The sequence below is a fragment of the Bolinopsis microptera genome, chromosome 7 (assembly GCF_026151205.1).
Source record: "Bolinopsis microptera isolate Bmic1 chromosome 7, MBARI_Bmic_1.0, whole genome shotgun sequence".
Taxonomy (NCBI): domain Eukaryota; kingdom Metazoa; phylum Ctenophora; class Tentaculata; order Lobata; family Bolinopsidae; genus Bolinopsis; species Bolinopsis microptera.
This window is the reverse complement of record NC_087078.1, coordinates 19692826-19716622: the sequence shown is the minus strand read 5'-3', so window position 1 is coordinate 19716622 and position 23797 is coordinate 19692826. Positions and strand designations below refer to the sequence as shown.

General features: G+C 38.2%; 1 protein-coding gene across 1 annotated transcript; it reads left to right on the top strand.

Annotated features, from left to right (window-relative positions):
- The first annotated feature begins 66 nt into the window (after window positions 1–66).
- LOC134818238 (ribosomal protein S6 kinase delta-1-like) lies at window positions 67–13543 on the top strand. Its single transcript, XM_063827717.1, has 9 exons — window positions 67–970; window positions 1597–1765; window positions 1913–2092; window positions 3239–3336; window positions 3681–3835; window positions 8987–9059; window positions 9183–9291; window positions 10711–10769; window positions 12395–13543. The coding sequence occupies exons 1-9, from the start codon at window positions 67–69 to the stop codon at window positions 12556–12558; spliced, it is 1911 nt and encodes a 636-aa protein (XP_063683787.1). The 3' UTR covers window positions 12559–13543.
- The last annotated feature ends 10254 nt before the right edge of the window (window positions 13544–23797 follow it).

Here is a 23797-nt window from a genome sequence, read left to right as displayed (position 1 = left end):
TGTTATTTTCAGCAAAAATACTGACAAAATATAACCGAGCTGAACCTATTTTAACCACCCGTGGAAATGAGCCTTGAAAACTTAAGAAATCTTGACACCCCTCAAGATATCTCAGAAGGAAAGTTATTCGATGATTTTGAGGCTCCGGATATGCGCCACTCGTCACGTGTCAAGCCTGCTATAGTAGTCCGGGAGGAAAGTACGGATACCACGTGTACACTGGTGGAGGAGATAAGTGAGGTCAGAGAGGAGGAACAATTTGGGACTCCCATCGAGAATAAACTGTTGAACAGTAACCTGTTAGGATCAGATGTTTACAGTTCAAACCCCAGTCTTATTTCTGATGTCAGCTCAGAATGCAGCGATCTAGAGGAGATATATCTAGAGCCGGAGAATCCCCATAATAAAACGGATATAGCGTTTGCAGAGGACACTGATGTTCCTTTTGAGATGAGACATGTGGTACTGCCAACTTTCGAGATTGATTTGAACGACGCAGAGGACACTAGTTCGGAGCCTGGGGTCAGCTCTTCCAATCATAATGTGTCTAATAATAATGCCTTTAACCATGGTGCTTCTAACCATGGTGCTTCTAACCATGGTGCTTCAAACCACGGTGCTTCTAACCATGGTGCTTCAAACCACGGTGCTTCAAACCACAGATCTTCAAATCAGCGTCGTAACTCTGAAATGAGGGAGAAGCTAGCTCCAACTCAACCAAAACCAGTCAGTAACCTCACCTTACGTCACACGGGTATGACAAAGAGTCACTCCTCACCTTCTCTCGTGGAAATAGGATGTTTTGGGTTCAGAGGAGAGGATTACTACAAGAACTGCGCGCACATTGTGGCAGAAGCACGCCAGCGTGAGAAGCTCCGCGACTTTAGAGGTGCTAATGAAATGTTAAAAGCAGCTGTTGAGATACTGATAGCTGGTGTTCAACATGACCCTGATCCTATGAGACGTGAAGGTTGGTAGCAACTTAACAATGTTCTCCTCTTTTGATTTTATCTTTGTGCAGTTTGTTAGTTATGTAGGGTTAAAAGTTAGTTTTATCTAATAGCCAGATGTTTCCATTCGATACGATAATGTGCAAAACAAGTCGACGCTCATTATATTTTTAATAAAATTTACATGCGTACTATGTTGACGTATGACCGCTTATCAGTATCTGAGTTACATATATTATATGTGACTCAGATAATATTTGACAATCACTTTAACTTATATGTAACATATAACTTGACGTAACCATTTGTTTTAATAACTGTGTATTTATAATCGTTCATTATGTTTGTTCATGCATCTGCACAGATTGATGCTCTTGCTCATCACGACCATGCATATGGCTTACGTAATGGGCTTGTATTCCGCTGCGAATATTGGAAAGTTCCAAGTAACAGAGATTAAGTAAACGTGTTTTTTCACCTTCATTAGCACTCAGTACGTGTTTTTGATTTTAAATTATCAGTAAATACAACACACGAGGCTTGCAAACTGTCGTAAAACAAGCATGTGCAAACCGATCCATGTAGATAAACTTTAAAATAGCATATTACACATATTACACGACATATTATATTACACATATTTCAGGAGTTCGACGTAGAACAGCTGAATATCTCCAGATAGCTGACAACTTTGCAACCAAACATCGAAGCCAACAACAACACAATAAACCCATCATAATGTCAAGAGAACAAGTTCGAGCTTTCAGGGTCCTCTCCGTTAAGGACAGAGTCCTCATCGTTCAATCACCTAAAAGGTGTGTCTTATTATTATTGCTGTTTAGGTATTTCACCTTCGTCATACGACAAAAAACGATTAATCGAACCCAGTACATGATGTCTCACAAAAAGGTGTAGTTGTAATGTGTCCCAATAAAACTAACCCCTCCCTTGCCCACGTGCAGCGGGAACGTGCACGTGCTGAAGACGATGCGCAAGCCGCTGAGTGGCAGCATATCCGGACAGTCTCTAGTTGTCAGATCTCCCTTCCTGGTACCTCTTGTGAAGTACTGTGTGGAGGAGGACGTGGTGTTTATATTGCTGAAGAGAGTACAGGGACAGGTGCTGCCGGAGTATGTGAGCAGGTAACACATTGTTTAGATCATGTTTTAAATGTTACACGGTGTTTTCTTTTATCCTTTGCGGTCGTGTACAGTGTAAAATGTCAGTTTATTATTCCTGAACATTTGACCGGTAACTGGCTCAGCTGGTAACTGACTCAGCTGGTAACTGACTCAGCTGGTAACTGACTCAGCTGGTAACTGGCTCAGTTGGTAACTAACTCAGCTGGTAACTGGCTCAGCTGGTAACTGACTCAGTTGGTAACTGACTCAGCTGGTAACTGACTCAGTTGGTAACTGACTCAGCTGGTAACTGACTCAGCTGGTAACTGACTCAGTTGGTAACTGACTCAGTTGGTAACTGACTCAGTTGGTAACTGACTCAGCTGGTAACTGACTCAGTTACCAACTGACTCAGTTGGTAACTGACTCAGCTGGTAACTGGCTCAGTTGGTAACTAACTCAGCTGGTAACTGGCTCAGCTGGTAACTGACTCAGCTGGTAACTGACTCAGTTACCAACTGACTCAGTTGGTAACTGACTCAGCTGGTAACTGGCTCAGTTGGTAACTAACTCAGCTGGTAACTGGCTCAGCTGGTAACTGACTCAGTTGGTAACTGACTCAGCTGGTAACTGACTCAGTTGGTAACTGACTCAGCTGGTAACTGACTCAGTTGGTAACTGACTCAGTTGGTAACTGACTCAGTTGGTAACTGACTCAGCTGGTAACTGACTCAGCTGGTAACTGACTCAGTTGGTAACTGACTCAGCTGGTAACTGGCTCATACTGGTCCTTAACCAGTTGTGTTATTTATCTCCTTCGCACGAGTAATAGTGAATGTTTTACTTAATTTTATAATTCATTATATACAAGTTTTGTTCAATTTTCTCCTAACTTCCTAATCGATTCTTACAAATTTGGTTGCAATCTTATGTTATAAAATTTGGTTGCAACTTTATAAGTGAGTTGAAGTCATGTCCTCTCTTAAATATTAGTTAGGTTAAGTGTTTCATATCAACTGTTTGAATGACTGGTAAACGTAACTGTGTTAGTGTGTTCGTTTATCTGGATATAATACACTGGATTTACACTAGTATAATGTATATACAGTAGTATAAAATATTTAAATATCATACTCCCATTCTAATAATCTATTTTAATTTGGGCAGGTTTAAACACTCGACCCCATTGCCAGCAACACTGAACGAGGCAGGAGGTAAAGAAACGGACACACCCACTCCTACTCTCAACCAGACTGTTATTCAAGGTAGTCAGGGTAGCAACACATGTTTAAGTGCACTTACTTGAGTTCTGTGTAACATTGCTGATTCTGGCCTAAACTTCTTATTTGTTGAAAATGCAGACCTTACATTTCAAAGATTTTGCTTTTGAAAATCACCAAAGATGATAAAACCTCTACAAAGTTTGAATTTCGTTGCGTACTTATCAGCTCAAAATTATTAGAAAATATTAGTTGTTTATATTTTATAACTTTACTTGTTACGTAATAGAGTGGCACCTTGTAATTTACGAGTGCACACACACAAGCATTCACACACCAACACATTCTTACTCCCTATTCCTACCACAATATTTCACTTTCACTTTCAGGTCTAGTCCCAAGAAACCTGGTCAGAAAGTGGGCCGCACAAATGGTAGTCTGTCTCAGTTCCCTCCACAAACAGGGTCTAGTTTACGCTGACCTCAACCCTCGCAACATCATGATAGACGACTTCTCTAACGTGTGCATCACTTACATTACACAGGTATGCGTACTGTGCATCACTTACATTACACAGGTATGCGTACTGTGCATCACTTACATTACACAGGTATGTGTACTTGCTGACTACTCACGGTTATAACTTATAAGTAGCTTTGTTATAGAGTTAGCCAATTAGAATTAACCTGGACATATTACTCACAGACGAGTGTCACGTTTATCTATGTTTAATGTTTATCTATTATATCTGTTTGTTCAATACGCTACATCGATGTGGCTATGGTTGAGTACTGAACAAGCGATTGCAATTGAAGATGCTATAACCTTATCTACAGTATACTATATTTTAAACTTGACGAAATTCCCCCGGCAACGGGACACTGAAAATTTACCAAAAACCGACCCTTCTACCTGACCAATTTCAGCTCGCAAATGGAGTTGAAACCTCGCGATTTATCAAATATGAAAAGGACAGATTAGATTAACATAAAATAAAACCTAATCTACGTTTCAATATATTTACAGAGTCGTTAGCCTCATAAATTAGGTACTTTTGTAATCTAAAATTGTAAAATAAACTGTTGCGCCCTCTTAAGGGGAGATACACCAAAAACGTTTTTGCTCCGAACATCCTAAAAGATTCGTCTTACCAAGCTGATTACGATCCTGTGAAAATTATTTCAAAAAAACTGATACTTTTTGAGTTATAGGCATTTTAAGCCTTAAATCTGCCTTTTTTGCCCTTTTTTACGATGAATTTTACTAAGTCGTTTGAGGCCACATTGCATAGCTTAAAACTCAAATCTGAGAGAAATCCTACTCCAAAAAGTTTGATATAATCATCAGCTACACTCACAAGAATTTTTGAAGCGATATCTGCTGACCCGGGTGATTGGTGAAATGTACAACTTTAGAAGTGGGAAAAATTTCAATTTTTATTCTTCGACCTTGTTTGGTCTGTAACTTCGTCATTTATCGTTCAATTATATAATCCTTTCAATGGCTTCTTGTACGGATTGTAAGTAATGTTCAGTAAAAAATCAGCCAAAAAACTTTTAAAATGGCCGAACTATCGGTATTACAGTGACAGACTTCTCCAAATTTTAAACATTTTCGAAAAAGAAAAATATTTTTTTCTCGACGAGGGAATATTTTTAGAAAATTTTGAAGGTGTGCAATCTTATTCTTTTTGTCTATTTAACCATAATATAAAATAAAATCGATGTTCGGAGCAAAAACGTTTTTGGTGTATCTCCCCTTTTTGGTGTATCTCCCCTTTTGGTGTATCTCCCCTTATGTACATCTTATCTTCATCCATATTAGCGAAATTTCTTCATAGTTGCTTGTACTAATGTACTCTAGTATGTAATTTCTTAAGGCTTTCATTCTTTGTATCTGATATCTGGTTTCCTGTTTGGATTGTGTAATTCTATCACAATGTAGTTCGTGGTATTACAGACTTTAACCATGATGTTCGGGACGTCAACGTCACGTATCTTGATTTAATTTGAGATTTAGAATTATATTATATTATTATGTAAAATAATGTAAGATTCCTGTGGTAAGGAATATGGAAGCATCTAAAATATTTGTATGATATACGGCAAGATAACTCTCCTTTGGCGGGATATTCTTAAAATAGAATCTGATGTTTATCAGGTGGATGTGATTTTATAATTTGGGTGGTATAACACGTACACGTACAAAGTCTAATACACGTACAAAACATATAGGTAACAAAGGGTAAGTTTTCCCAATTGAATGTAACAACTAAGTCCTTCGGAATAAGTGTTATACAATATTACGAAGAAATGCGGCCGTATTTCTTATGTGGATGACCGCTCAATTTCCCGATCCAATGACGAAAAGATATGTCACCCCACTGTATAAGAAAAGATATGTCACCCCACTGTATAAGAAAAGATATGTCACCCCACTGTATAAGAAAAGATATGTCACCCCACTGTATAAGAAAAGATATGTCACCCCACTGTATAAGAAAAGATATGTCACCCCACTGTATAAGAAAAGATATGTCACCCCACTGTATAAGAAAAGATATGTCACCCCACTGTATAAGAAAAGATATGTCACCCCACTGTATAAGAAAAGATATGTCACCCCACTGTATAAGAAAAGATATGTCACCCCACTGTATAAGAAAAGATATGTCACCCCACTGTATAAGAAAAGATATGTCACCCCACTGTATAAGAAAAGATATGTCACCCCACTGTATAAGAAAAGATATGTCACCCCACTGTATAAGAAAAGATATGTCACCCCACTGTATAAGAAAAGATATGTCACCCCACTGTATAAGAAAAGATATGTCACCCCACTGTATAAGAAAAGATATGTCACCCCACTGTATAAGAAAAGATATGTCACCCCACTGTATAAGAAAAGATATGTCACCCCACTGTATAAGAAAAGATATGTCACCCCACTGTATAAGAAAAGATATGTCACCCCACTGTATAAGAAAAGATATGTCACCCCACTGTATAAGAAAAGATATGTCACCCCACTGTATAAGAAAAGATATGTCACCCCACTGTATAAGAAAAGATATGTCACCCCACTGTATAAGAAAAGATATGTCACCCCACTGTATAAGAAAAGATATGTCACCCCACTGTATAAGAAAAGATATGTCACCCCACTGTATAAGAAAAGATATGTCACCCCACTGTATAAGAAAAGATATGTCACCCCACTGTATAAGAAAAGATATGTCACCCCACTGTATAAGAAAAGATATGTCACCCCACTGTATAAGAAAAGATATGTCACCCCACTGTATAAGAAAAGATATGTCACCCCACTGTATAAGAAAAGATATGTCACCCCACTGTATAAGAAAAGATATGTCACCCCACTGTATAAGAAAAGATATGTCACCCCACTGTATAAGAAAAGATATGTCACCCCACTGTATAAGAAAAGATATGTCACCCCACTGTATAAGAAAAGATATGTCACCCCACTGTATAAGAAAAGATATGTCACCCCACTGTATAAGAAAAGATATGTCACCCCACTGTATAAGAAAAGATATGTCACCCCACTGTATAAGAAAAGATATGTCACCCCACTGTATAAGAAAAGATATGTCACCCCACTGTATAAGAAAAGATATGTCACCCCACTGTATAAGAAAAGATATGTCACCCCACTGTATAAGAAAAGATATGTCACCCCACTGTATAAGAAAAGATATGTCACCCCACTGTATAAGAAAAGATATGTCACCCCACTGTATAAGAAAAGATATGTCACCCCACTGTATAAGAAAAGATATGTCACCCCACTGTATAAGAAAAGATATGTCACCCCACTGTATAAGAAAAGATATGTCACCCCACTGTATAAGAAAAGATATGTCACCCCACTGTATAAGAAAAGATATGTCACCCCACTGTATAAGAAAAGATATGTCACCCCACTGTATAAGAAAAGATATGTCACCCCACTGTATAAGAAAAGATATGTCACCCCACTGTATAAGAAAAGATATGTCACCCCACTGTATAAGAAAAGATATGTCACCCCACTGTATAAGAAAAGATATGTCACCCCACTGTATAAGAAAAGATATGTCACCCCACTGTATAAGAAAAGATATGTCACCCCACTGTATAAGAAAAGATATGTCACCCCACTGTATAAGAAAAGATATGTCACCCCACTGTATAAGAAAAGATATGTCACCCCACTGTATAAGAAAAGATATGTCACCCCACTGTATAAGAAAAGATATGTCACCCCACTGTATAAGAAAAGATATGTCACCCCACTGTATAAGAAAAGATATGTCACCCCACTGTATAAGAAAAGATATGTCACCCCACTGTATAAGAAAAGATATGTCACCCCACTGTATAAGAAAAGATATGTCACCCCACTGTATAAGAAAAGATATGTCGCCCCACTGTATAAGAAAAGATATGTCACCCCACTGTATAAGAAAAGATATGTCACCCCACTGTATAAGAAAAGATATGTCACCCCACTGTATAAGAAAAGATATGTCACCCCACTGTATAAGAAAAGATATGTCACCCCACTGTATAAGAAAAGATATGTCACCCCACTGTATAAGAAAAGATATGTCGCCCCACTGTATAAGAAAAGATATGTCACCCCACTGTATAAGAAAAGATATGTCACCCCACTGTATAAGAAAAGATATGTCGCCCCACTGTATAAGAAAAGATATGTCACCCCACTGTATAAGAAAAGATATGTCACCCCACTGTATAAGAAAAGATATGTCACCCCACTGTATAAGAAAAGATATGTCGCCCCACTGTATAAGAAAAGATATGTCACCCCACTGTATAAGAAAAGATATGTCACCCCACTGTATAAGAAAAGATATGTCACCCCACTGTATAAGAAAAGATATGTCACCCCACTGTATAAGAAAAGATATGTCACCCCACTGTATAAGAAAAGATATGTCACCCCACTGTATAAGAAAAGATATGTCGCCCCACTGTATAAGAAAAGATATGTCACCCCACTGTATAAGAAAAGATATGTCACCCCACTGTATAAGAAAAGATATGTCGCCCCACTGTATAAGAAAAGATATGTCACCCCACTGTATAAGAAAAGATATGTCACCCCACTGTATAAGAAAAGATATGTCGCCCCACTGTATAAGAAAAGATATGTCACCCCACTGTATAAGAAAAGATATGTCACCCCACTGTATAAGAAAAGATATGTCACCCCACTGTATAAGAAAAGATATGTCACCCCACTGCACTGTATAAGAAAAGATATGTCACCCCACTGTATAAGAAAAGATATGTCACCCCACTGTATAAGAAAAGATATGTCACCCCACTGTATAAGAGGCTCTCTTTTAAATATAATATGAATGTGGTAGTCACGAGAAGTAGATAATATGATAACAGGAATATGACATTTTAACACAGACTGATATAAAACTATTCCACTCGTTTTGTTTTCATCTCAAAAGAAAATCTGAAAAATTATTATCTTGACGGCATGCGTTTTAAACGTGTACCAGTTAACCCATGCCTACCTACCTATTGAACCTATTGAGATGTTCTTTGTACTCGAATTTAGAATGAAATCAGGTGACTTTTATAGTCGCCTAAAAATAGATCTAAAAATTTCATTATTATATCATGGACTATGAGTTTCCTCATTGTTTTAGTTACCTGGATTGCACCACAGAGTCTCAACTGAAGCTGTTTCGGAGATGTTTGTAGCACCCGAAGTTCTTACCGGTTAGTAAACTGGTATTTTGTTTCCATCAATTCAGAAAAATAAACCTCATTCTTGGAAAATATCAAAATGTGCTGATCAGATTACAAGTTTTTGTTGAAATATGTATATTATATTATAAACAGGATTACACGCCGTCACTCCAGCTGCTGACTGGTGGAGTTTGGGAGCTCTTTTATTCTATCTCATGTCAGGACAAACCTTATCGCATTATTACCCCTATCAGGCAATCAGGTTTGAATTTTTGTTTCTAACGATTAGATAAATGCACTTGAAGTTACCACCTGAAGTTGCCAGTTGGCAGTTGCCCTGGATGTTGGCCAAAAATCTGGAATTTTTGGAGAACGCTGTGCAATATACTTTGGGTATAGTGCGCGTGATCCGCGGGTTGTTGTCGCGTCGATCGCGTCGATCGCTCGCGCGCACGGCTGTTCAAAAGGGCGATTTTTGCGATTTTAATCAGATAGGATTACCCTAGGATTTATCCTAGTATTATAGTGTTACTAGTGTAACCCGGCCTTCGGCCGGGATTTCACTGCCGCAGTTAAAAAGGGTAGGAGTAATTACCCGTTGAGTCAGAACCCGCATTAGGTGAGCAATTCTATTCGGAGTGCCCTCACGTATCCAATGGTATCTTAAACAATAGTATCTTAAACAATAATCAATAGAAATTAACCCTCAACACCACACCCGCCTATCATATTTGTGAACACGCATAACATTGTCGTATGAAAGTATGAACTCTCTCTCTGCAGTCCAAACAGTGCCCCCTCCCCTAATAAGATTATAGTATAGACAGCGAATCTTACCCGGGTAACTCAATTACACTAATTATGCAGCTACATATATATATGCGAGCCCCGTAACTCTTACCGTTCTGCTCAAGCCATATTATGTAACATTTGTGGTACAAAACCATCAATTAAACCACCTACCAACGACCGATTTAAAAAACCTTTATCATTTAACTTCGTCAGAGTTTTGTCGGCACTTTACCGAAAAAATCAGTCCCGCAACTCTTACCGTTTTCTTGATTAAGCCGCTCGGAAATTACAAACAGACAGACAGACACACATTCTGGGATTATAAGTTAGATATGTTATAGCGCGTCCGAGACGTCTCGGATTTTATCAATCCTTACGCCGATCCGGTTCCCCAGGATACCTCTGACGAATTCCTATCGCCGAGCGGCGACAGGATGTGTAATTTCCGAGAGACGATAGGATTTGCTATCGGACCCGATAGGAAATTATTAACTTATCGGATCCGAGCGCTAATCCTAGCGGAGATTGGATTTAACTATTCCGAGTGCCGATAGGATTTGCTCTCGGACCCGATAGGATACTCAAATCCTATAGGATCCGAGAGCAAATCCGAGAGGCGATACAATTGGAAGACGACGCCCATCTAACTGTAGGTTGGAACTTCATGCTTTCTGTCAGTTAACTTCAGAATCAGATCATGGCTTTATCGCTTTATTACCGTTTGTTTGTTTGATCGCGGATAGATCTGTAACACCCCCAGGGGGTGTGTAATTTATTGCATGTTTTTATGTTCTTAGTTTGAACTATCACGTACTCACACTACCATTTTATAGTTGTGCGAATAAATGTTGGCAGTTGACTAGATGAATTTGATGCCGTATAATTTCAGAACAACCAATATAAAGATAACGAATGAAGATCATTCTGGAGGAAGTTCTCTGGTTGCAGGTAATGTTAACTCACATCTGTAGTTAAACATAAGCACTAGGAGCTGACTGGAAATCCGGCCAAGTTCGGAGTCTGGCCTATTTTTTGATCAATTACTCGGAAAAATCTATCGGGCTCGGAACACGGATATGGATTTACGAAAAGCGAACTTGAAAAAAAAAATACACCAGCCTATTCGAGTCATCTTTTAATCAGTAGATCGTCCGTTGCTGAGACGGTATCATTTTTTTCCCTGCTCTTGCCGAAGGCGAAAATATCGTAGGGAATAAGTAATCGGGTTTGGCAGGGGCGTGCGCAGGATTTTTGAAAGGGGTATAGTAGGCGAAACTACCGCCGGCTCCGAAGCGAGCAGCGGCCGGGGGTGCAGCCCCCGGAAAAATTTGTAACTGAATTATTTGCTAAACCAATATAATATCAATAAGATAAGAAGGTTCAAAGCAGTTGATAACACACTTGGTTATTTGTAATATTTTGATTTCGAAAAAAATTTCTTGTTTCATTGAAACATTGGACGTCATTTTTAATCGGCTGTATCTTCTTCGGTGGGGTTTTTTGATGCGACAAAAACTGACTGCCAAATAAATAGAAAGCTACTAGCTTCATCCCTGTAACCACGGGCTTTGTAGTATACTTGGATAAGATACTATTTGTCACTATGGGGAACTAAACCAAGTGAATTATGATAATTAGATAAGTAAGTTTCACTTTTGAATATGGTAGAGTGTAGCACTATTGTTTACAGTTCAGATATATCTTTCTACGTATGGTATTTAGTGTATGGAATTCAATGTATGGAATTTAATGAATGGAACCACTTTAAACTTGATTCAGACAGGCCAAGTTCATTAAGTCCACTGTGGAATTATCTGAAAGGGCATCACCTCGCCGAATAGAATCTCGGATATTTTCATGATAACCGTTCCGGTTGAAATTATTGATCTGGTCGGCTCCTATTACGTGTATACACTGAACATTTTCGTTGTATTATCTTTATATTTACGCATGTATTCATTATTACATCTTTAGTATCGTTCATTACTATTCATTGAACATTGTACATATCTTCATTATTGACGATGCAACATTATAACCAAATGTCCACCACTACCCATACGAATAATGTCCGTACGTGAGTCATGTACGTGAATTGTGTTACTGTTATCAGCCTTCCTTCTGCATGTCACAGATATTTATCCGCGTCAAGACTCCCATAATCTGATAATACCAAAGATAAGCCATCTGAGATGTGACGTTCGTCTATCGTAATAGCTGTTGTTAAACAGAGAGCGTGTTTGTGAAATACCTGAGATTACTGAGATTACAGTGAGCCGCATTTATATCCTGTAGTTGCTAATCTTTTCTAAAAAACGTCATCATCCATTACAAATAATTTCCTTTGAAATATGTGTATATTTCGTGAGAAATGTGTTATACCAAAAATATGTGTCACGCCGTATACAGAAACTAGCACTTCGATCACGATCCATTTTCAACTTTTCTCCCACAAACTTCCGTCTCACTCTGTCATCACTCGACACCTTTATACTCTCTATTAGAAATGTCACAGTCCATATATAATTTCATAATATATAATATGAATTTTGAAGATCCTCTTCTTTCTCCAGGTCTGTTGAAGTACAACCCAGCTGAACGATTAGGGGCAGGGGTCATGGGATCCGAGGAGATCAGATCTCATATCTACTTTTCCTCCGTCAAATGGGAGACTCTTGAAAAACAGCAGGCTCTGCTTGGTGGCCAGTCTCAGACAATAGTGAGGGGGCTGGAGTGAAAATGGTAGAGTTTATCCTCGTAGCAGGATGGGTCATCATATGTCTGGCCACCTCGATGGCGAGTAGTCTACCAGGGAATTGGACCAGCTGCAGCTATAACCGGAAATCGGGGGGTTGTCCGGTATCAAAGCAAGAAACTTGGACAAACTAACTTTAAACGACTCAAAAGTAGCTTCAGCTTAATACTGTCAGGCACTTTGTTCCATAGTTTTGGTCCTCTTACACCTCTTCTTTTACTACTCAACGGACTTATTTTGTGTTTTAGTCACATTCAGAGTTAATATTATATCGATGTGGCTCCAGAAGAGAATCTTGGACGAGCGAAATAACAAGATCAGTTAAATTTAAATTGTTATTTGGACATTTTGATCGCAAAGGAATATTATATATCAATTTTTCTAGGAATACCACAATCAACTAGCAAGGAGTAAGTCCCCAGCGATAGGAAACTTATATTAATATTATTTAATATGAATTGAATATTGTTATATCTAGTTAGTATCTAATTAGTTGTTGCATTATAGCGGTTTTTCCTGTAGCAACTTCTTGCAGAAATGGTTGATTTGATATGTTATTGGCACGTGTCCACTGTCCATGTAATTTGTGAACCACGATGTGGTATTTGATATGAAAATTGGTCAGAATTTAAGAATTTTGTCCCGAAAGAAAATATAATTTGTAGAGTGGTTAATTTCGTGAAGATTTTCAGAGCACAGTTTCTGTGTTTTTCAATACTACAATTGTTGTGAAATGTGAATGTTTGCTGTTTGGTATGCATGGCGATTCCTCAAAAATTATATTTTTATGCATGTATGATTATTTCATAACATGATTTCGATCTAAATTCCTACCAAGGACTGGTTTTCATCGTAATTTAGTAAATTAAGGTAGAAATTTTATAGATATTCCAATTCGTTTTATGATGATTTTTTAAATTTCTAGACAGACTAAATTTGAACGTAGTTAATTCAATTTTCTGTACAGAGGCTATCGTTTTAATTTTTGCTGCCTAGCAAGCGAGCTAAAGGGTACTATATAGCAGAATAAACAAACTATAAACTACTACTACTACATATAGCAGAATGAGCCATACTGTTTACATAAAATTAGCAGTTACTTTAGGATAATGGTCAAAATCGGAAAAAATCCTACATTTTAATATACTTTAATATACCTACAATTAGAAGATTTATATACTTCGTTAAGATTTACATGATGAACTATATTTTTCACTCAGATTCGCAAGATAAGCCTGTTTTAGGACTAGTACATGAATTTCCATCCAGATTGGTCAAAAATTGGCTGAGCTATAAGCTTAAAAAATATGCCCATATTTGGGCATACGCTTTTGCCCAAATTCGCTTTTGCCCAAATTCGATAAAATTTCAATATTTTTTAATGAGACTAACTCTATGTGAAAGATATATCTCAGTGTTTGTTGAATATAGTGGATACTAAGTAAAAAGACCTCCATGAACAAAATTGGGAAAATTGCACATAATATCTCGGTTCGGAATACTAGCCAAAATGACTTCATTAAAATTGAAATAACTCCATCAGTTTTCAATATTTTTTCAAGAACTTTTTGGAATCGATTAAGAATTGCATTGCAAGCTTATTTTGGGCAACAATTTTTGATGTAGGCCTCCAAGGAGATAGGGATATATTAAAGTATATTGTAGGTATATTAAAGTATATTAAAGTATATCCCCGGGTCAAAATCGGGAAAAATCCTACATTTTAATATACTTTAATATGGTTGCCCCCCCCAGAGTTAGTCGGGAATATGTAATAAACATTTGTAGTTCCGTGAGAGGATTACTTACTTGAATGTAGTTATTTTCATTGTTAACATACTTACGAAACCTTCTTCCAACCATTTGATTTGTTTACTTTGAAATGCTAATGGATGTAGTAAGTGGGATATAAAACTTTTAATTAGACCTAGATGGCCCACGACAGGATGACATGAGGATTGAGGATGCTCCTGAAGGAGGTTGCCGGAGTTATCTGTGTGGAGATGATGGAGGTAAAGTGGAGTAAGGGGAAATGAGTAGATGTTGAAATTATTGCCCTTTTAGTTGTGCACAAGCTGGGGCCTGGGCACTGTCCGAGAAGGTGCGAGACCGGAGACAGTCGTATCTTCATCGTCGTACATAGGACAAGCACTGGTGCTTGCTTTGCGTCTTACAAATGGTGTGGAGGTGTTTGTTTAGACCAAAGTGTCCCGTGACAATGTGCACACTGCACATCACTTCTGCAGTTTTGTCTGTTGTTATTGAGTGCAGTCTTAAGGTTTTTGATGATGTTGACATGCTTGGTGCCTTGTTCCATTTTGGTGTGTCTGGGACCATTAGTTGACCAGTCTTCCTGATTCAGTCTGGTGTCTTAGTCGTTGATCAGGCGTTTGATATAGGATTGTGGAATGGGACACTTCAAAGTGTCATGTGTTCGTTGGAGGTGCTGCCGTGCTGTCCAAGGTCACTCCTAGAAATTTAGCTGATTTGGACAGATAACACCTATAGTAATGTTGCCCACTATTATATGTTTTAGAGTCCACTTTCTATTCCAGGTAAAATTTGAGTTTTAAGGGCGCTGATAGATAGTTCTTTGGTTTGGCACTATTTCTCTATCGTGTTGATAGTTTTGCATGTTCTGTTCCAGATGATATCTAAATAATCTCTCTTTTCGATTTCACTCAATTATTTGAGCCAAAAAATCGTGAACATGTTCAAGACGTATAACATTTTTTCACTCAAATAATATGGTCGCTGCAGTCTGTAATTTAGCTTTGCCATACAGGACTCAGGAATTTTGTTCAGTCTCAAAACTCAAAAGTGGCTTGTCATAATATTGGCTGTGCACTACCCTGACTAATCTGATACGAGTATAAATACTGGGAGGTAAATTAATTGGCCGTGGAACAGGTTGCCCTGATGAATGTTTTCCAGAGAAAAAGTAGCAAAATTTATTTTTCTTCTTGTCCTACTTGGAACTTAAGGAGTTAAGGGTAATCCGCCCCCCTTATCTTGGTTACTACCTCTAAGAGTACTTACACAGTACACTGCACACGTCAGGCCAATAATCTGCCCTGTAGTTCACTCTTCATGTTAATCGGTTCAATTTTGTATGGATCTTCGAGGCAAAGTAGTACTAGTAGAAATATCAGATAACATGAATCTTCATCGAATCAAAAAATGTATTGTGAAGCCAATCTGGTGGCCGATCCTGAACAGCAAGCATCGCTCTAGGCAGTTGAGCCCGTAGAAGTATTAGGTATTAGCTGGAGGTTCTTTTTAGTTAGTGATTTGTTAGTAATTGGGATCGAGATCGGTCATGTTAGCGGGCGCGCACGCAGTGACACGTGGCGCCTCCCAATGAACTGTATCCCGGGATCAGCCAAAATGATTCTGAATCCTTCCCACACACCTGATGCTAACTCGATTCCCCAGAACCACTCAAACATCAGAACTACGTGACTTCCGGAATACTCCCTTCACTCTCTCGATATAAATATCCATTCTACATTATTTCTAACATGGCGGGAACCAAACAAAAGACGCCACAACGTCTCATCTAACCTTCAATACAACACTCGCACAATAGAGTTACTAGGATGTACTATAATATAGCAGAGTTCTGTGGATCCACCCCGCCATTGTGTCCGAGCTGGTGTCGAGGTAGCTGCTGCTTCGCACGCCTCCAACTTCACACTTGCTTCACGAATACTATAAATTGTAATTCTTGTACGATACGGCTTTGTGCGCTACGGTATTGTACAATGTAATAGGTTTATTGAATAAGATGTTTTTAGTTCTGTTGATAATTGGCTAGATGCGGCCTTGTGATTGTACAATGTACCTGTTATAGGTAAAATATTACACTATATAATATGTGTCTTCGTAATTCGTATGTGTTTTTATCGGTCGATTAAAGGATTGCTTGAAAAGTCTGTTAAAATATTAAACAAATAAAACCATATTTATTCCATGCAAGCTACGTTTTCTTTTTTAACTTTGCACTGCTATACGTACTGTTTAAATTGTTTTAACGGGAGATAATCCACAACTTGTATCGTGATTAAACTTTAAAGTATGATATTGTCCGATCGTCTTTTCCAACGATTTTAAGCCAATCTTCAAATCTACCAATAGAGATAAAATTACACAAGTGTGCTAGTTACCGTTAATTATTTTTCATTTCGTGATCTGTCTCTGTCTGTCAGACAGGTCCCTCTAAATTGGATTACAACTTTTGTTCAGGCTCACTTCCGGGTGTAATCTTTACACCAGCTCAGGATATAAATAAATATTCCACGTTTGTTCGGAGCTGGAGGTTAAAAAATAAATTCCTATTTGATGGAGGTTCTTAGTTTCGCATGCAATTACAAATGGAGTTGAGGAATGAACTAGCCACCTAATCCCCCCATAATTCCGCCTAATCAGATTTGGAGACCGAACCAAGCCAGAGGTAACGTAAAATACTTTACAATTAAGAACATGCCCCTTTTCCACCTCACCATGTGACGGTCTCATCGTCTCGTGACATCACTAAATACTCCGATCCAGCCTCACGTGTTATACCACGTGGTGATGACGTCACGCCACGTGGTCGCAACATTTGTCGGTAACTCATTACATTACATTTCTTCTTCCGCTTTATGGCAACTTCTCCTCGCTCTTAGACACATGCCAGTTTCTGTGTTATTTAACTCCAATTTGTGTTCTTTTAATCCGCTCCTTCGGACAGGTCTGCGTTCTTAAATTCCAACCTTAGCTCTTCCGACTCTTCTAATGTTACAAGTTACATTCACAGCAACATTTATTGTATCGTTGCTATTATATGACTATGCTTTTGAATGTTGCCGCTTCAGTTATGATTTTGAGAAGTCTGTTCCGGTTCAGCGTACACTTTGTGCGCTTTACAAGTATTTTAGTCCGGAAATTGTTCAGTTTTATGTTTATTTTGTCGACTAATATTTTAAGTGTTCAGCTTCAGATAGCTATGATTTGCGTTTCCCACCTTTCAGTTCCATCTGCTTGGAAATATGGGCGCGATTGTAAGAACATTAGCTAGCCAGCAATCCCTGGAAATGTAAAAATAGAATTTTCTGTTAGCTTTACCTTTGTGTGATTATGTGGGCTGTGTTCTGATATTGGTTGTGTTAATAAGATTCCTTGCTCGGTCCCCTCAGTGTGTTGGTTATCATGGTGATGAATATTGTTGAGTGTAGTGTTTTCAATTCTTAAAAGCCGGTGGTTGATTTAAATTTGTGGTCATTGTTGTTTTGGTGACGCTTTTTTAGAAAAATATTGGGGAAATGTGTGACGAATTGGGGTCTACTCATCACCAGCCACCACAGTCCACATTCAACCCAAACTCTCCACGTTTGCTGTTAATAACAAAACAACTACTTTACCTTTCTCCATGGTAACCCCTCTTAGTCTTCAGCCGTTTCCATGGAAATAAAATTTGTTACATAGCCTTACTGTCTGCTGATTTGATTGTGGTCCCACTCTGCAGTAAGTCCTTTTCTTTAAACATTCGATTATTCCAAAATGCTAATTCTATTGAAGAGACAACTACTTTAAAGCTAAGCATGGTCATTTCATAGGTCTTTAGTCAATACTATATAACATGATGGCCTCGTTTTGATTTGTATCGAAAAGCCTTAATACATGAGTATGAGATCAAAGATCCAGAAGACTGCCGGTAAATACTGAAAATCTAGTTTTCAGCCCATTTCAACCGGTCAAACAGACCTTAATGTTGCAGAAAATAAGATCGCTCTGCCCTGGAATTCCAAAATTAGATGTTTCAATTTGTCATCTAAAGGCATTTGCATTGTAAAAGATTCTAATTATGTCCAGGATTTGCTTGCTTGGGTTTAAGCGGTCCAACTTACGAAGTTATCATATTCATAGCAATCTTAGGAAAATTACAATTTTTGCGTTTCCAATTAACGTACATATCCTCAAAATGTTATATAAAATGTATATCGCTTAAAATCCTGGTTTATTCATCTTTTAAACCAGAAATGAGAAATCTAGAGTGGGTACTAGATTCCAGTCTGGAATACTAGATTAAACTCGTGATTTCCCTAACCTAAAAAAGATTATCTGTATCACTATCAGTATCAGCGATAATCTGGACGGTAGTTATTTGCGAAAGATAATGGTCGCAAATTGTATTTCTACCGTTCAGTATTTATACTCAAATGAGCCAAACATCCCTTTCGGTGCATGGTTGACTAAAGGCGTTCATATTTTTACTTTTAACCATACATTCGCTAAGTCCGTCATTAAATCCTCTCACTATTTAAACTGCCCAAATTATCACTCCAATTAGTATTCACGATCACTTCCCTATATCAGCATAGACGCAGAGGTAGCAGACAATATGTGTGAATACCACAGTGGTAGACGCAGGGGTAGCAGATAATATGTGTGAATACCACAGTGGTAGTGCTTCAACCGGTTCTCATATAATTTTCAATATTCCTGATCACTTTTGGCGAATAATGGTAGTGGCCACCAATGTTGTCTTAAGAAACTTTCACCACTGTATTGCCAGACGTTGCGAATAATGGTAGTGGCCACCAATGTTGTCTTAAGAAACTTTCACCACTGTATTGCCAGACGTTGCGAATAATGGTAGTGGCCACCAATGTTGTCTTAAGAAACTTTCACCACTGTATTGCCAGACGTTGCGAATAATGGTAGTGGCCACCAATGTTGTCTTAAGAAACTTTCACCACTGTATTGCCAGACGTTGCGAATAATGGTAGTGGCCACCAATGTTGTCTTAAGAAACTTTCACCACTGTATTGCCAGACGTTGCGAATAATGGTAGTGGCCACCAATGTTGTCTTAAGAAACTTTCACCACTGTATTGCCAGACGTTGCGAATAATGGTAGTGGCCACCAATGTTGTCTTAAGTAACTTTCACCACTGTATTGCCAGACGTTGCGAATAATGGTAGTGGCCACCAATGTTGTCTTAAGAAACTTTCACCACTGTATTGCCAGACGTTGCGAATAATGGTAGTGGCCACCAATGTTGTCTTAAGAAACTTTCACCACTGTATTGCCAGACGTTGCGAATAATGGTAGTGGCCACCAATGTTGTCTTAAACTTTCACCACTGTATTGCCAGACGTTGCGAATAATGGTAGTGGCCACCAATGTTGTCTTAAACTTTCACCACTGTATTGCCAGACGTTGCGAATAATGGTAGTGGCCACCAATGTTGTCTTAAGAAACTTTCACCACTGTATTGCCAGACGTTGCGAATAATGGTAGTGGCCACCAATGTTGTCTTAAGTAACTTTCACCACTGTATTGCCAGACGTTGCGAATAATGGTAGTGGCCACCAATGTTGTCTTAAGAAACTTTCACCACTGTATTGCCAGACGTTGCGAATAATGGTAGTGGCCACCAATGTTGTCTTAAGAAACTTTCACCACTGTATTGCCAATCGTTGCGAATAATGGTAGTGGCCACCAATGTTGTCTTAAGAAACTTTCACCACTGTATTGCCAATCGTTGCGAATAATGGTAGTGGCCACCAATGTTGTCTTAAGAAACTTTCACCACTGTATTGCCAGACGTTGCGAATAATGGTAGTGGCCACCAATGTTGTCTTAAGAAACTTTCACCACTGTATTGCCAGACGTTGCGAATAATGGTAGTGGCCACCAATGTTGTCTTAAGAAACTTTCACCACTGTATTGCCAGACGTTGCGAATAATGGTAGTGGCCACCAATGTTGTCTTAAGAAACTTTCACCACTGTATTGCCAGTACCACGTGTGTTACCATGGTTACCGCGCCAGACGTTAAGTTTATTTTAAGAACGTTAACCTTGTTATCTTCTAAGCTAGGTTATTACGAACTTTTAGGTTTTAAACTGACAATACGTAGAAACAGACCAGATTACAATAATAATTAAATGTTTTTATGTTTTAAAAGTTGTTTCACTCGAAATGGTACAGGGGACCAGTGTTACAAGGTTTATATAGCTTGAATTTCTTGGAGCACTGCACATATGCTCGATGTTGGACGTTTCATGACTATTTTCATCGGCTAACGATCGTAACTAATATCTCTGATAATATCGTAATTATCCTACCCTGTCGGCATAATCAACATGATGACGAAGTAGCAATTTATTTGATAACTACTTGAATGTATGCCGTAATGTGAGGATATCGGAAAATTCCCCACATACCGGTGATCGGAGCCATTAGTAATACTTATATGGCATCAGTAATTTTCAATGTTTATCTACACCGAGCAGTTTGTATACTCCGTCTATGTTTGGACACTGCTGCAGGTTCAGCTGCGGTTTAAGCTTGAACTTTATAAGTCCGACTTAAATATTTTGACTTTGTTGTGTTGTTGTACGCCTACTATTAGTATTATTATCCCCATTATATTACTAGACTTAATTACCACAGCCGCGCTGCGTGTATTGATCAAGATGATTGCCGGCCAGCAGCTCGTGCTTTCTAATGAACCAGCAATTATCAGCTATAATTGATAACGGTGTGTGTAAGTACAGATATCGGCAGCTATGCAAGTTAGTGTCTACGCAACCGGCAGCTGATCATTATTATCCGACGTTCGTTCTAGTTGTGCTACGTACTACATCGTTGTAAGCAGCCACCGATCGACAAGACTCGTTATGTTAGACTTGTAATGGCGTACAAAAAGATAAGGTTAACTGTGGTTCCTTGCTCTAGACGGGTTGGTGGCTTGTTTTTTAGTGCGCTCTGTCGTCAAATCATCTCATCACTCTGGGATTGTGAGAGACCACCAGAATTTCGCTAAAAGATTGATCCTAGTAATCCGTCTACCTTCTATTCGAACATTACATGGTAATTCTACTGTTAAAGTTTCTGATGTAATATGTATGAATATTTATATTATGTATGAATATTTATTACATCAATGATTACAATTCATTACTGTTTTTGTGCTAACCATGTCCTATCCCGACCGGGGTATCTTTTATCTTTCGCTTCCCGTACAGTTTTTAATAGAAATCCTTCCTCGGCTGTCATTGATTTTACTATTTATACGGTTTTTCTTAAGAATTATTTATTATATTTATTACCTTTGTGTCCGTACCGATATTTTGTTTTAGATTAGGTTTTTAGATTGCGTAAATGAAAGCTATATTGTGGCTATGACTACAAATTGTTCTTACAAATTAATATTTTTTATTAAGTTCTTAAACAGTAACACGATTTGATTCCAGTAGTTAATTTTATCACATTGAATAGTCCGACTGAGCATTGATGAAAGATTATTATATGTGACAATAATAATGACCAAAATATCAGACTCTCTTCTTTATCTTAGCTGTAAAATTAGTAAAATTTATCGAATATTTCACATATGTAACAGAGTCGATATATTTTAATGTTGCCATGGGTTGGCAAGTGCCACCTGAAGTTGTTTAAACTTGTAGGTTTTCACAAACTATCCCTGTCAAATAAACACCTAACAGTAAACCTTGTCTTATGTAGTAGTGGGTAGGTAAACCTTGTCTGGACTCTTGAGACATGATAATGTCAAACCTCTCGCGGCTAGTGCCTTATAGTAATAACTGTCACTTTGTCATTGTGACCTTGTTGTAGCATCAGTTTTACTACCTTTCTTGTAAGCAGCTGCATCACGCAAATATTGGCCCGATTTGCCAAAAAACAACAGGTTTTTCTTCAAAGACTGCCAGTTCACAATTTATCACAGTGTTTCGTCCGGTAAAATTGTAATTTCAAGCCGTGTTGGCCTGCACCGTGCACACCTACAGTATCTTTTCGTGACCTCTTAATGACGTGAAATTCTCTGAATTGGTCCGTTAACAGCTCAGGATCACATGAGGTGGAGTTTACTTTCAATGATTACTGATGAACTGCAACAGTAAAGAGTAGTCTCACTGGTAGGATTGACGGGTACTTGGAGTGAACCAGCAGATTGATTACAGTGCGGTGTAATTATGTACTCATCCATACGTAGCTAGCAGCTAGTTAGCAACTAACTAGGTGTCACTTATTCTTTCCTTTCCCCTGTTTATTCTACACGTGTACACAGTGATTTCTACTCACAGTGTTTTGAAGTGGCCGCTGCTGGACAGGTAATACATCCTTGGTTTCCCTTGATTTAGTGCGAGGGAAATGTTTCATGCTGGCTGTTGGGTTCAAATGTCACTTTGGAATCATAATCATAACAAAGGTTGCCTGATGATAGATCTATAACAACAATTTTACTCACTACCGTTTTCCCATTACCCAGCACTATTAGTGTTTTAATCAAATTGTTGGTAATTTGTGACGCACGGAGGAAAATGATGGAATATGTATTGTAAAATCCGGATTGGAGTATTATTTATGAGTCGCATTGTTGTAATGTATTCTGGGTAAAATTATCTTTATCCCGGTTGTTGCGACAAGTAAAAATGCTCTTATTAGGGAAAGGAGATTACTCAATATGTATTGATATATTCGCACGGTCTCGGTTTCAATTTAAATGCGAGTAGAAGTGTGAAACTGCATTATTTCTTGAAAACATGCTAATTAGTAAAAACCAAACCACGTTGGCTGCCAAATGACATGTTACGCTACTGTGCAAAGGCTGAATTTTATGCTTTTTATCTTAACCATGATTTCAGCTGTCCCTCATCAAATTCTTAGTGGAATGTATTGTTATATAATGAGTAATGTGATTATCGTTGTTTACCTTCAAAGATCACTCCAATCCAGCGCCAGCGATACTAACATTTGTCACTTTTTCACCACCAAAATTTCTCCGGAAATTATGTTAAAAAATTTAAAACACTGTTGTTACAACTTTTGAGACAGAATCTGAATACTTTGTTCATTTTCAGAAGTGGCCAAACCCACAAAAATCTTTCCGTCTCAGTGATTTCAGACTTATTGAAAAGTGGCCCACAACTTTTATTTGTCACGTCCGGTTTTTGCTTTTGCTTTTTTATGTTGCCGTACAAATTTATACGGTCATTATTTTAGTAAAAAACTGTACCTACTTAACGTCAATGGAATTAATATTAATGGACCGTTATTATTACAGCGGTTATTATTACCACAGTAACGGTAGTTTCTCCAAGATATCGTCTTAATAATGGTCGACTAACCTTCGGAACCCTATGGAACCCTATGGAACCCTACGAAAACCCTTCCGTTTCATATTAGCGCTGTGATCGCCTAATATTTTA